Raw genomic sequence first — 12,500 nt, forward strand, 5'->3', positions numbered from 1 at the left:
TTGAGAATAACAGAAACTGATGTCGTCAGTGAAGCGCCTCCAGAAACGCTTCTGCACATCTACTACATAAACCGGAGATAAACCCAGATTCTCCACATTATTCCCATATCTGCAGGTTTATCAGACGCAAACCTGCAGACGACTGCAGATCGATCTCATGACGCAGACGCAGACTCCACAGAGAAACTCTGATCACACATCAGCAAAAACAGAGGAAAGTCAAGAGGAAATGAAAGAGCATCACTTCCTCCTTCTGAAGCCGGGAATGACTCAAACGCGCACACACACACACACACACACACACACACACATGATCCGACCACATGCTGACTTTTCATTGCACAAGCATCTTCTCCATTCGTTTCTCCATAAGCGCTCCTAAATATACATACATGCTCATCAGTAGCAGTCATGTTTGCAGAAAAACACTGCATGCCATTAAAGCCTGATAAAGCTCTGTCTGACTCTTCTGAACATTTTGCACATGAAAAAATACGAATGACATATTCATTGAACCATACTATAGTACAGTACTTTAATGTGCCGTGTTCTACTACAATCCAGCATTAACTCTATCTGCATTCATTTAAACCCTTCTCCATCTGAAAGGGCTTTCCTGAGCTAGAAACACATGAAAAGACAGGGGGACTCACCCAGAGACGGTCATCCAGGGGCCCATCCACATCCGAACACATCCCAGAAGAAAGAGAGGAGAAACAGTCAGCATCCAGATCACACACACAGCACTCTTTCTTTAACTTTTAACACAGCGCGCGAGAATTAAAGCGCCTCGTTTACTGCTCTAATTAGCCACGTGACCGCCTGGCTGACGTCAGCACGGGGGTTAAACGCGTCGAAACTGATTGAAAGCAATCGGCGCCGGGGTCTTATTAAAAAAAAACTCGTTTCTGGAGACGGATGTTTCCTGAAAAAGCGCACGAGCGGCGCGAGCACATCCGTTAGGCGCGCGCTGCGGTACACCTTAAAGTGTGTGAAACAGACATCACCTGAGAGGATCCCGATCCAGACCGAGCTCCGGACGCGCACACACACACACACACTCACACACACACACAGAGAGAGAGAGAGAGAGAGAGAGAGCGCTTCACCTGCGGAGCTCCGCTTTCAATCACGCGCACTCCGCCGCTTCTCTCGGCCACGCCCCCGGCGCTCGCTATTGGCTCGCCGTCGTCTTGGTCACGCCCACGCCGTGGTTTCCAACCCGGTCGTTCTTTAATATTATTAAAATATATACTGCATGTCTTCATAAACACACACACACACACACACATATACGGCGTGGTGCACTTTTATTTTGTATGTGATTGATCACTGGACAGCACTAACGCGCGCACACACTCACACACACACAGACACAGACACACTCACAGACACAAAGACTCACACATACTCACACACACACACACTCACACAGACACACACACACACACATACACACAGACACACACACACACTCACAGACACACACAGACACACAGACAGGACACTCACACACACACTCACAGACACACAGAGACACACACAGACACACACACACACACACACACACACACACACAGACACACACACACACAGACACACTCACTCACAGACACACACACACACACACACACACACACACACAGACTCACACACACAGAGAGACACACACAGACACACACACACACACACAGACACACACACACACACAGACACACACACACTCACAGACACACACACTCCACAGACACAGACACACACACACACACACACACACACACACTCACAGACACACACACAGAGACACACACACACACACACACACACATATACACACACAGACACACACACACTCACAGACACACACAGAGACACACACAGACACACACACACACACACACAGACACACACACACACACACACACACACACACACACACACAGACACACACACAGACACACACACAGACACACACACACTCACAGACACACACACAGACACACACACACACACACACACACACACACACACACACACACACAGACACACACACACTCACAGACACACACAGAGACACACACACACACACACACACACAGACACACAGATACACACATACACACACACACACACACACACAGACACACACACACTCACAGACACACACACACTCACAGACACACACACACACACACACACACACACAGACACACACACACACACACAGACACACACACACACAGAGACACACACACACACACAGACTCACAGTATATGCTATATTTCTATGATTAGTTTTGTTTTATGTTATATTTGTGTCTATATAGTCGATTGCTGTATTATATATTTATTGTCATTTTTATAACAGAAATGATATGTTCATTTATAAATTCTAGAAGTTCTAAGCCGGTTATTCCACACAAGGTTTCTGTTCTCAGTCAAGAGCAGATTCTCCCAGAAACCTCGGCGCTGATCTTCACGTGTTTTTCTCCTGTAGTAACATGCAGGCGTAACACACGAAGATAAGAGATAATAAGATCATCTTTTGTGTTCCTCTGATGCCACGTACTTTACAAGGTAAAGGTCAAAGGTCACGGATTAAAGCCATTAAAGCAGGAAAACAGCGTGCGTAAAGTGATCAACCATGCATATTTACAATAATTAAGTGTAGTTTAACATAATATAGAGTTTATATTCGGGTCTGTGATTATTGTTATGAACAGCTCCGAATAAATAGATAAATATAATACACCAAACCATACAGAAAGAAGGAGAATAAAGTGAGAGGAGAGTGAGATTCTCCACCAGGTGTCAGTATTAATCCACGCAGGATAATATTATCTCAAAGAACTTTATTTTCGACTAAAACTAGGGAACAGAATCAGAACCAGTGACTCGTCCTCAGCTAGATCACTTATTGCCTTTGTGCACATCGATATCAGCTCTCTAACGCCGGTCTAATACAAAGACAGCATGTGCAAAGTTGCATAACGTCGGCTCTATGCATGTGTTCATCACGCCGGAGACACGGACATCGGCCCCGGATGGAGTCGTGATCGTAAGAGTAACATGGGTGAGACGTCTGGATACAGACAACAACCACGCTTCTCTACATCAGCTAGGGTTCAGCAGAGAGAGGAACGACTTCGGGGCATAAACACATCTAAAGGTCAATAAAGAAGAGATAAAAACGATAAAAATGTAAATAAACGCAAAGAAATTCGTTAAAAAATAAAGACGTGACAGACAATACTGTGAAAGAATCAAAGAAAGACAAAATTAAGACATGTTGAACACTTGCTACAGTTAATGAAGTGAATTTATAAAAAAGTTAATAAATAAAACCGCACAAACTTTGAGCTTAATAATAAACGTCTCGGCCTGCGCCCCGTCACATGAGTCACTCGCGTTTCAATATAGACTTTATCCTCTGCTTCAGTACTTGAACACGAACGAACGTGAAGGAGCTGACGGACTCATACTCCAGAAACGCTGAGAACGTAGAACGTCTTCATCCAGAAACACTGGTGTCCTCAAATACACAGCCACCGACCACACACACCTCTTCTGGACCGGGTTTAGAACAAAAATCTGCTCAATTATTTGATCAAAAATGCAGTAAAAACGGGCAAATATTATTGAAATGTAAAAGCGTGTGAACGCGTGTTGAAGTGTAATTCATTTCTGTATTTTCAGCATCATTATTCCAGTCGAAAACTGTTTATTTTTGCGGAAAACGTGACGCATTTTATTTTTCAGGAAGAGAAAGTTCAGAAGCACACCGTTTCCTGGAAGTAGAAATATTCTCTAACATTATAAAAGTCTATTCTGTGACCTTTGAACAGTTGAAAGCATCTTAGATCAATAAAAGTGTCACTTTCTCATGAGATGTCTCACAGATGAGGATTTTTCAGGACCTTTTCTTTTCCTTTTAAATAGCAAAAAAATAAATTATATATATTAATCAAAACGTATGTATAAAATGTTATAATATTTGTTAATACCTTTTTTTACCGTATGTTTTATTGTTACCAAATTCTGTGCTCTAGCATGTCTAATTATTTGACGGACACGTTTTATTTAATTAAAATGCATTTAATCTATCTTTTAATTAATAAGAAGTAACACATTGTAGTTTTTGGATAATAAAGGAGATTTACTCTAAAAATTAAAACATGGAAGAAGAATGTAATTACACCTAATTGAAATAACATTTAATACATTTTTTCCACAGAAATAGTAGTGATGTTAATTACATTCTACTGAATTCTATATTAAATTTTTATTTTATTTTTATTATTTTTTGACCCAATGTCTTCAAGTTAAACTGAGCTTTATTTTGACATGTGCTGTTAGATGACACTAATTTTACTCAAATTAAATAGTAAAACGAACTGTTTTGGAGATATTGTATTTATGTACTCAAATATTACTTTTAATTAAAATTTTAACAGCGGCAGTACTAGTTGTGTATTTTACAAAAAAAAATCATATATTTCTGCCACAGTGCCTTCAAGTTAAACCAAACTTTTATTTTGACGGGTTGCCACGAACACCTTTACATTTCACAGATATATGATGGCTTTTTTTATTAATAAAAACGCTGTTCGTTCACGCAGAGACGCAGGATTCAGGTTTAAATCGTAGTTTTGCCGCTTAGCATTAACGGACGCTAGTCCACATGGTGCTTCGATTTAAGTGTAGCGACCTGCTCTTCGTACATTTTGTCCAAATTTGGCAAATTCCACGAATTCTGTAAATATCGTTGGGATTCGAAGACATCATACATGGAGCCCTACGCTGCGAGAAACACTTTTGGTCTCGTTTTCTAGTAGAAACCTCTAAGCGTTCTCGAATCAAGATGCATTCAGTGGACAGGTACAACGACTTAAGAATTAACGTTTACCTTGAAATCAACCTGAAAAGCGTATCTCGTTTAGCCTTTCGATTAAGATTGCTTTTCTTGCCTAAAATCTCTTCTCCCCCGTCAAACAAATGCATTTTGATTTAAGAACGTTCAGGTACTTGGTAAGAAGATAGCTTTTACGATTTTTACAAATCAGACAGCGACGCAGTGTGTTCACGCAGACGCGCGTCCGAGTTCTTAGCAAGTTCTTGCGCCTCTTTCTCCGCTCTCTCTGCGTCCGGCGTCTCGAACGAATCCCCGCCGAGATCGGCCAGTTTGATGTAGCCCTTGCTGCCCGATCGCTCCAATCTGGGACAGCTGAAGCGCCGCGACTTCTCGTCCAAACGCCCGGCGCCCGGATCGGTCAGCGCATTCAGAGACAGGCGCGAGAGCGACATCCGCGTCTTCGAGACGTCCGCCGTGGTCTCCAGGGTGGCGACGCAACTCCTGCGCCGCGAAGCCTCGCTCTCCTGCACCTCGCAGTTGTTGAGCTTGATGACGGGGAGCGTGAAGGCGTTCACCGACGACGTGACGATGGACCGCGTTTCCCACTCGCGCGACTCCTCGTTCCCTTGATAGATGCTGTAAATGGCGTCGGCGAACGACTGGCGCTTCGCAAACAAGCTGTATTTTCTGGCGCACGACGGCCGCCTGTAGTTCCGCGGAGACGCCGGTTTATCGCTCTTCGATTGCATGTAGCTGATGAGGCCGTTGAACGGCGCGCAGTCTTTCGCGCGCAAACTGTGAATGTCGATAACCGTGGAGTAAATGTCGCGCAGATTGATGATTTTGGTTTTCTTATCGCGATCCTCGTGGAGAACCGCGTTGGCGCAGATGAACAGGAAAATCCCGATGCCCATCACTAACGGTCCGAAGACTTTGAGGTTATCCGAGTATAAATAAGTCGCGAACAGGCCTTCGAAGAAGCCGGCCGAAGAGTTGGCGTTATTCAGCTGGTTTGACATCACTAACTCGTTATTGCTTGTGAGGTTCTCCTCTTTTACCCGTCGCACGGGCCCGATGAATTTCTCGGTGTTTTCTCGGGGCCAGTACCCCAGTACGGCCATCGCGATGCCGATTAGCAGGATAAAAACGCCTAGCGCTGCCACCAGCCCGGAAACAGAGAACAGCTTCACTTTGCCCTTCACCACCACCACGTCGTTCTTGCGTTTCTTCTTGGCTTTCCGCTTCTTCTTGTTCTCCGCGCGGTTCTTGGTTCGCAGCGAGTCTTGGCGCCGGGAAATCCTCAGCAGCCCGCCGGTAGCGATCATCCTGCCTATTGGGTCACGAGGCTGTCAATCATCCTGTGGGGGCGGGACAGGAAGGAGAACAGAATAAACATCACGCGTGAACTGTGCTGTTCTATGCAAATATTTGGCGTTTCGTCTAATTGTTTGGTCTAGCGCTTGACAGAGGTCTGCAGAGTTTGGACAGCCCTGTTCTAAAACCAAGACGAGCTCAAAACATAACTCCATTACATCCCTTGAGATTTAAAAGAGCATTTTCTGATCGTTTGGCAAAACAGCCAGCGCATTATGAAGCAAAGCTGACTTATTTTTGTTCAACATGTTGATTTTTTAATTATAATGTTTTATTAACACTGCATCTGTTTTTATGAAAGCATGTCGCGCTCATTTGTTTGTCACATTCAGACGATTCCAGAAAATGATCAATCAATGATGGAAGCAGATGCTTCATGGAGACAGACGGATACAAAAACACTCGACATCTGAAATATAACAGATTTCCTGTTCCTGACAGCCTGAGGAGGATATCACTGGATTTGATCTGTTTCCCTCTAATATCTCGGCATCACCAGCACCCTCGCTCTCATAAATCCATCCCATTTCAATTAAACATCATGTTTAAATTCTCAGATTTCACATGCACCGCCTCACAAACCTGCTTATTCATTCTAATCAAATAATCAATTACAGAGGTAGATGACATTGCCTAATTGCACTGACTAATGTATAATTCACCTTTGCAATCGGGATTTCAATTTGCCTAATCCCTCAGAATCATGCGTGCCGTATAGTGATGTTTGCATGAATAATTCATGGCGTGAAAAGTCCTCAGTAAAACCGTCATGACACACGGCCGGTGGAAATGTCAGCGTCTACAAATGACAGACGAGAGTCAGACCCCCTTCAGAGAACGTCAATAAGGGCCGGCAGGGGTTGTGACACTTCACAGATGCTTTCAACATCTCCATAATGCAGCAAAATGACAATAATAAAAAACAACAACCTGCGGGAAATGAAACTAAATCAGCCACATTAAATATGGGGAACTGCATTGCAACCCAGAACCCAGGACACTCCCAAAAACAATTTACAGTAGCTGTGCTCAGAATACCTTAGCAGCTGCATAGCAACACCCCGACGACAGTTTACAGTAGCAACACCCAAACTTCTCAGCAACTGCATAGCAACGCCCTGACACCTGCCCAAAACACCCCGACGACCGTTTACAGTAGCAATACTCAAAACTTCTCAGCAACTGCATAGCAACGCCCTGACAACCGTCCGGAACATCCCGGCATCCGTTCACAGTAGCAACCTCAAAACTTCTCAGCAACTGCATAGCAACGCCCTGACAACCGCCCAAAACACCCCAACAACAGTTTACAGTAGCAACACTCAAAACTTCTCAGCAACTGCATAGCAACGCCCTGACAACCGCCCAGAACATCCCGACGACCGTTTACAGTAGCAACACCCAAACTTCTTAGCAACTGCATAGCAACGCCCTGACAACCGCCCAAAACACCCCGAAAACAGTTTACAGTAGCAACACCCAAACTTCTTAGCAACTGCATAGCAACGCCCTGACAACCGCCCAAAACACCCCGACAACAGTTTACAGTAGCAACACCCAAACTTCTTAGCAACTGCATAGCAACGCCCTGACACCCACCCAAAACACCCTGACAATCATTTACAGTAGCAACACTCAAAACTTCTCAGCAACTGCATAGCAACGCCCTGGCAACCGTCCAGAACACCCCGACGACCGTTTACAGTAGGGCTGTGCGAGATCTATATGGGGATATATCTGTAAACTCTCTGCAGCTGAAGCAGATAAAAGCAGATCAGCCGGACTTTTAGTAAGGATTTAAGTCCACAAACACTGGACCGAGGAAGAACAAACACAACGCTCGTCTTAAAATAACGAAAAGGTTGCACGCATTGATCAGCAAACAGTCGTGAAGCCGGCACCGATCCGTCTTTACACAGCGTGTCCTGAGAACAACGAGCACACACTCCCACACACACCACCACAGATCCATACGCTTTAATGTCAGCGCCAAACACTCCAAACAATCCCACAATCCTCGGCTTGATGAGGCTCTGAGCTCAAAGAACACATCAAACATCTCAGAGTCCACGTATAATTCACACGACCTCAAAAACACCTCATTTTAGGTATTCTGACGATTTCTTTTTACCTAGCTTGTTTTCAACGTACCAATACATGCACCATATAGCTATAAAAAAGTGAAGATGGGGAAAATACTTGATATTCTTTGATATAATTGCATTAAACTCTATATTTAAACCAGAGGTTCCCAAACTGGGCTCAATGTAAGACCTGCAGTGGCTTTGTGAGTGGATGAAAAGCCAATGATAAATCACGTCATAATAATGCTAAAATAAAACAATCTAAAAAAAACACTGTAAACGTGAATATGGTTCAATGATTTAACGTGGTTAAATAACTGAAATATTAGCTTCCTCCGAGATACTGCAGGCAAACGTTTAACGTCAAAGGGGTTCTAAAACATTTAGTGATCCCTGCATTACATAACAATCATTAATAAAGATGAAAACAGTCAACAGTTATTGAAGGTCACTGGATACGATGAAAACAGCGTTTTAATTATTCATTTCATACATGATTTAATAGCTTCAGAGGTGCTTCGTCTCATTTCAGATGCACGGATCGCAAAATCATTTACATGACGATTCATGGTCAAAGCTGAATGGAAATTTTCTTTTCATTTTAGGACAGAAAACTTCAAAAGAGAGAAGAAAAAAAAAGAGAATCAGAGACAGTAAATTACAATGCAATTAATATGCACGCACATAAAGTACTGTAACTCTGATTATGAGCGTTTTAAAATGTAATATAATTACGTAATCCAGACTGCTTGTGATGGAGGCGACAGAGGTGACAGAGGTGCTTGAAACCCCTATCTGGCTCCTAACTAGCAGTTTTTCAGCTCATCTGTCCCCTGGACACTTCAGTGTTCTTCTGTGAGTGCAGCCGCCCAACTTTAAGGTCACCTTGAGAGACTTCCATCTCGTGCTTCTTCTGTCTATCAGCAAGAAACTTAACAACCAGCCCTGGTGCCGTTAACTCGGATTATGAAGCTCTTTTGAATCATCTGACGGCGCTCACGTTAAGGTCTGCCTTCACTACGCTTTCCGAGCTGCCGAGGCGGCTCTGAGCCGGCACGGTGCTCGGGGTCGGTGTTGTTTCTGGAGAGCGTTCACTAAACAGAGCGCGAGCGAAGACGCGAAGCAACACGTGCGACACAGCGTCGATCACTTCCACGCGATTTCTCCTCCGATTGCTGCTGAGACGCGAGCGTGAAGTCTAAGACTGTGTGTGTGTGTGTGTGTGTGTGTGTGTGAGGTTCTCACCCTAACTGCGTTCGTCCGTCCTCGTCTGAGGATGCCTGTCATCGTCTTCATCCTGATGTTGCTGAAGCAGCTCTGAGGAGCTCTGCTTGGTGTCGCGCCGCCCATCGGTCAGAGCATCGGGTCGCGTGCTGCTCCTGCTCACTGATGAGTGCACTACACGCATTAAGTCATTAATATTGTTTATTTATCAGTGTTTATTGTGCGTTTTCCTTCTTTTTTGATGCATGCTTTGTGAATAAATAAAAAGGGTAGCACTCTGCAGTGTGTCAATCTATATTTACATTTATTGCGGCATTTATTCATCTTTGTTAACGTTACTTCATAGAAATGCAATAATTTCTCGTTAGTTCACAGCTTGAATCATTTGATTTCATGTTAACTAGTGAACCTTATTGTAAAGAGTTACCGAATAAACATTTAAAAATGACAGTGCATGATACAAATGTGTATTTTTTAAATAATTTGGTATTTATTGGTATTGGCGTTGGGATAATAAACGCGTTTTGATGATGTTTTGTGTTTTTAAATGAGTTTGCATGCACTCTTCATGTTTGCTTTGCTGAGATTCATTAGTCTGAACTTAGACTCAAACAAGCTCAGTTCAAGGCATGGTTTATAGACAGTCTATAATGCTTAACGCCTCATTGGAGGACCTTATTCCATGATAATCATAATAAAAACTAATACATAGCCCAGAAGAAATTGCCCTGCATGTTAAGCTTTTTGTTCCCTAGAAAATAAAACATATGAGGTAGAAAAAATTAAAAAATCGGTGCTGTCTCTCCATAGACATAACATTATAAAAAACACAGATTTTCAGTTCATAGTGTATCATTTAATAAGATATATAAAACTTGGACTTTTTAGGATTGTTTCTTATATTAAGCCGCATCGAATTTGCAGTAATTCACTTTTGAACAAATTGAACGATTCAGTGACTCGATCATTGAGGTTTTCGAATGAATCCACGCGTTTGAACGAATCATGTGAGAGAATGATTCAGTGACTCGTTCATTAAGACTGTGCGCGGTTGAACGAATCGTACGAGTGAATGATTCAGTGACTCATTTTTGCATTGAACAGTACAAACGTCACAACATAGATACAGTTATACATAAAGACAAAAATAATACTAATACTAATAAAAGAATGTACATTCAGATTTGACAGGATTAACAAAGCAATAAATGTATGGTTCATTTCTGATCAAATCTGCTTGTTTGAATGAATCATATAAGTGAATGATTCAGTGACTCGATTATGAAGACATTGAAACTGAGTGTTTGAATGAATCATAAGTGAATCGTTGTCATTTAGGGGTAAGAATGGGGTTGTGTTTTTAGTACAGAATGTGATTCTAAACAGCTTTCTGAACAGTTTGACTCCAGGAATAAAAAGGACAGAATGCAGACTCTCTTCCAGCGTGCCGGGAATCCTGTGAAGAGCGTCACGGCAAATATCTCCGTCCACAAAAACCAGGCCTGTACTTTTGAATAAATATTTAAAGTAAGTGTTAGGATGAATGAAACCACTTGAGAGAGAGAGAGAGTGTTGCAGTGTTGTTTTCTTCTTCTGTTCATCAGCATATATTCATTTAGTAGCTCAGTGTTTTTCTCATCTCGTATCGGTGTGACTTTGACCTTCATCAGACGCCACCCTGCCGCTGCCAGAACAATTAATGATGCTGTGTAACGAGCCGAGAGAAGAACAGCTGAACCCAAGCTGCGCTGAAAACTAACACATCTCAGCTGTTTCTCAAACACCACGGGAATTATACACAAATATTACAGCAAATATACCTTGAACTGAACACTTTTTGTATATTTAATTTAATTTAATTAAATTTTTTCCAATAATTCATTTTCATATATATATATATATATATATATATATATATATATATATATATATATATGTAGTGTGTGTGTGTGTAGTGTGTGTGAGTGTGTGTGCAGTGTGTGTGTGTAGTGTGTGTAGTGACTGTAGTCAATGTGTGTGTAGTGTGTGTGTGTGTGTGTGTAGTGTGTGTGCAGTGTGTGTGCAGTGTGTGTGTAGTGTGTGTGTGTGTGTGTAGTGTGTGTGTAGTGACTGTAGTCAGTGTGTGTGTAGTGTGTGTGTGAGTGTGTGTGTGTGTATGTGTGTGTGCAGTGTGTGCAGTGTGTGTGTGTGTGTGTGTGTGTGTGTGTGTGTGTGTAGTGTGTGTGTAATGACTGTAGTCAGTGTGTGTGTGTGTGTGCAGTGTGTGTGTAGTGTGTGTGTAGTGTGTGTGTGTGTGTGTGTGTGTGTGTGTGTGTGTGTGTAATGACTGTAGTCAGTGTGTGTGTGTGTGTGTGTGTGTAGTGTGTGTGTGTGTGTGTTGTGTGTGTGTGTGTGTGTGTGTGTGTAGTAGTGTGTGTGTGTGTGTGTGTAGTGTGTGTAGTGACTGTAGTCAGTGTGTGTGTAGTGTGTGTGTGTGTGTGTGTGTGTGTGTGCAGTGACTGTGTGTGTGTAGTGTGTGTGTAGTGTGTGTGTAGTGACTGTAGTCAGTGTGTGTGTGTGTGTGTGTGTGTGTGTGTGCAGTGACTGTAGTGTGTGTGTAGTGTGTGTGTAGTGTGTGTGTGTGTAGTGTGTGTGTGTGTAGTGTGTGTGTAGTGACTGTAGTCAGTGTGTGTGTAGTGTGTGTGTGTGTGTGTGTGCAGTGACTGTAGTGTGTGTGTAGTGTGTGTGTAGTGTGTGTGTGTGTAGTGTGTGTGTGTGTAGTGTGTGTGTAGTGACTGTAGTCAGTGCGTGTGCAGTGTGTGTGTTTTTAAATACAGCAAAATATAAATTTTCAGAAATAAAACTAACCCCATGACCTCATACTTTAAGTTGAGAAACAGTAAAATAATATTCTATTTAAATAATGGTGTTGTGTATTAATTATTAATGTTTGTTGTGTTGATCTTACCGTGTGGTTTACTGTAAGA

At 42.7% G+C, this 12,500-nt stretch overlaps 2 protein-coding genes across 2 annotated transcripts in view; one reads left to right on the forward strand and one right to left on the reverse strand.

The window, feature by feature from the left end:
• The window catches only part of clstn2a (calsyntenin 2a), a 1,097,509-nt gene that overhangs the window by 889,042 nt on the left and 195,967 nt on the right, over positions 1-12,500 (forward strand). The gene's annotated exons all lie outside the window — the stretch shown is intronic.
• Positions 4,580-9,687, reverse strand: LOC122362065 (transmembrane protein 200C-like). Its single transcript, XM_043263327.1, has 2 exons — positions 9,556-9,687; positions 4,580-6,210 (listed from the first exon to the last, which is right to left on the reverse strand). Exon 2 carries the CDS (start codon positions 6,175-6,177, stop codon positions 5,053-5,055), a length of 1,125 nt encoding a protein of 374 aa, XP_043119262.1. The 5' UTR covers positions 6,178-6,210; positions 9,556-9,687; the 3' UTR covers positions 4,580-5,052.

This window comes from Puntigrus tetrazona, chromosome 2 (assembly GCF_018831695.1).
Source record: "Puntigrus tetrazona isolate hp1 chromosome 2, ASM1883169v1, whole genome shotgun sequence".
NCBI classification, from domain to species: domain Eukaryota; kingdom Metazoa; phylum Chordata; class Actinopteri; order Cypriniformes; family Cyprinidae; genus Puntigrus; species Puntigrus tetrazona.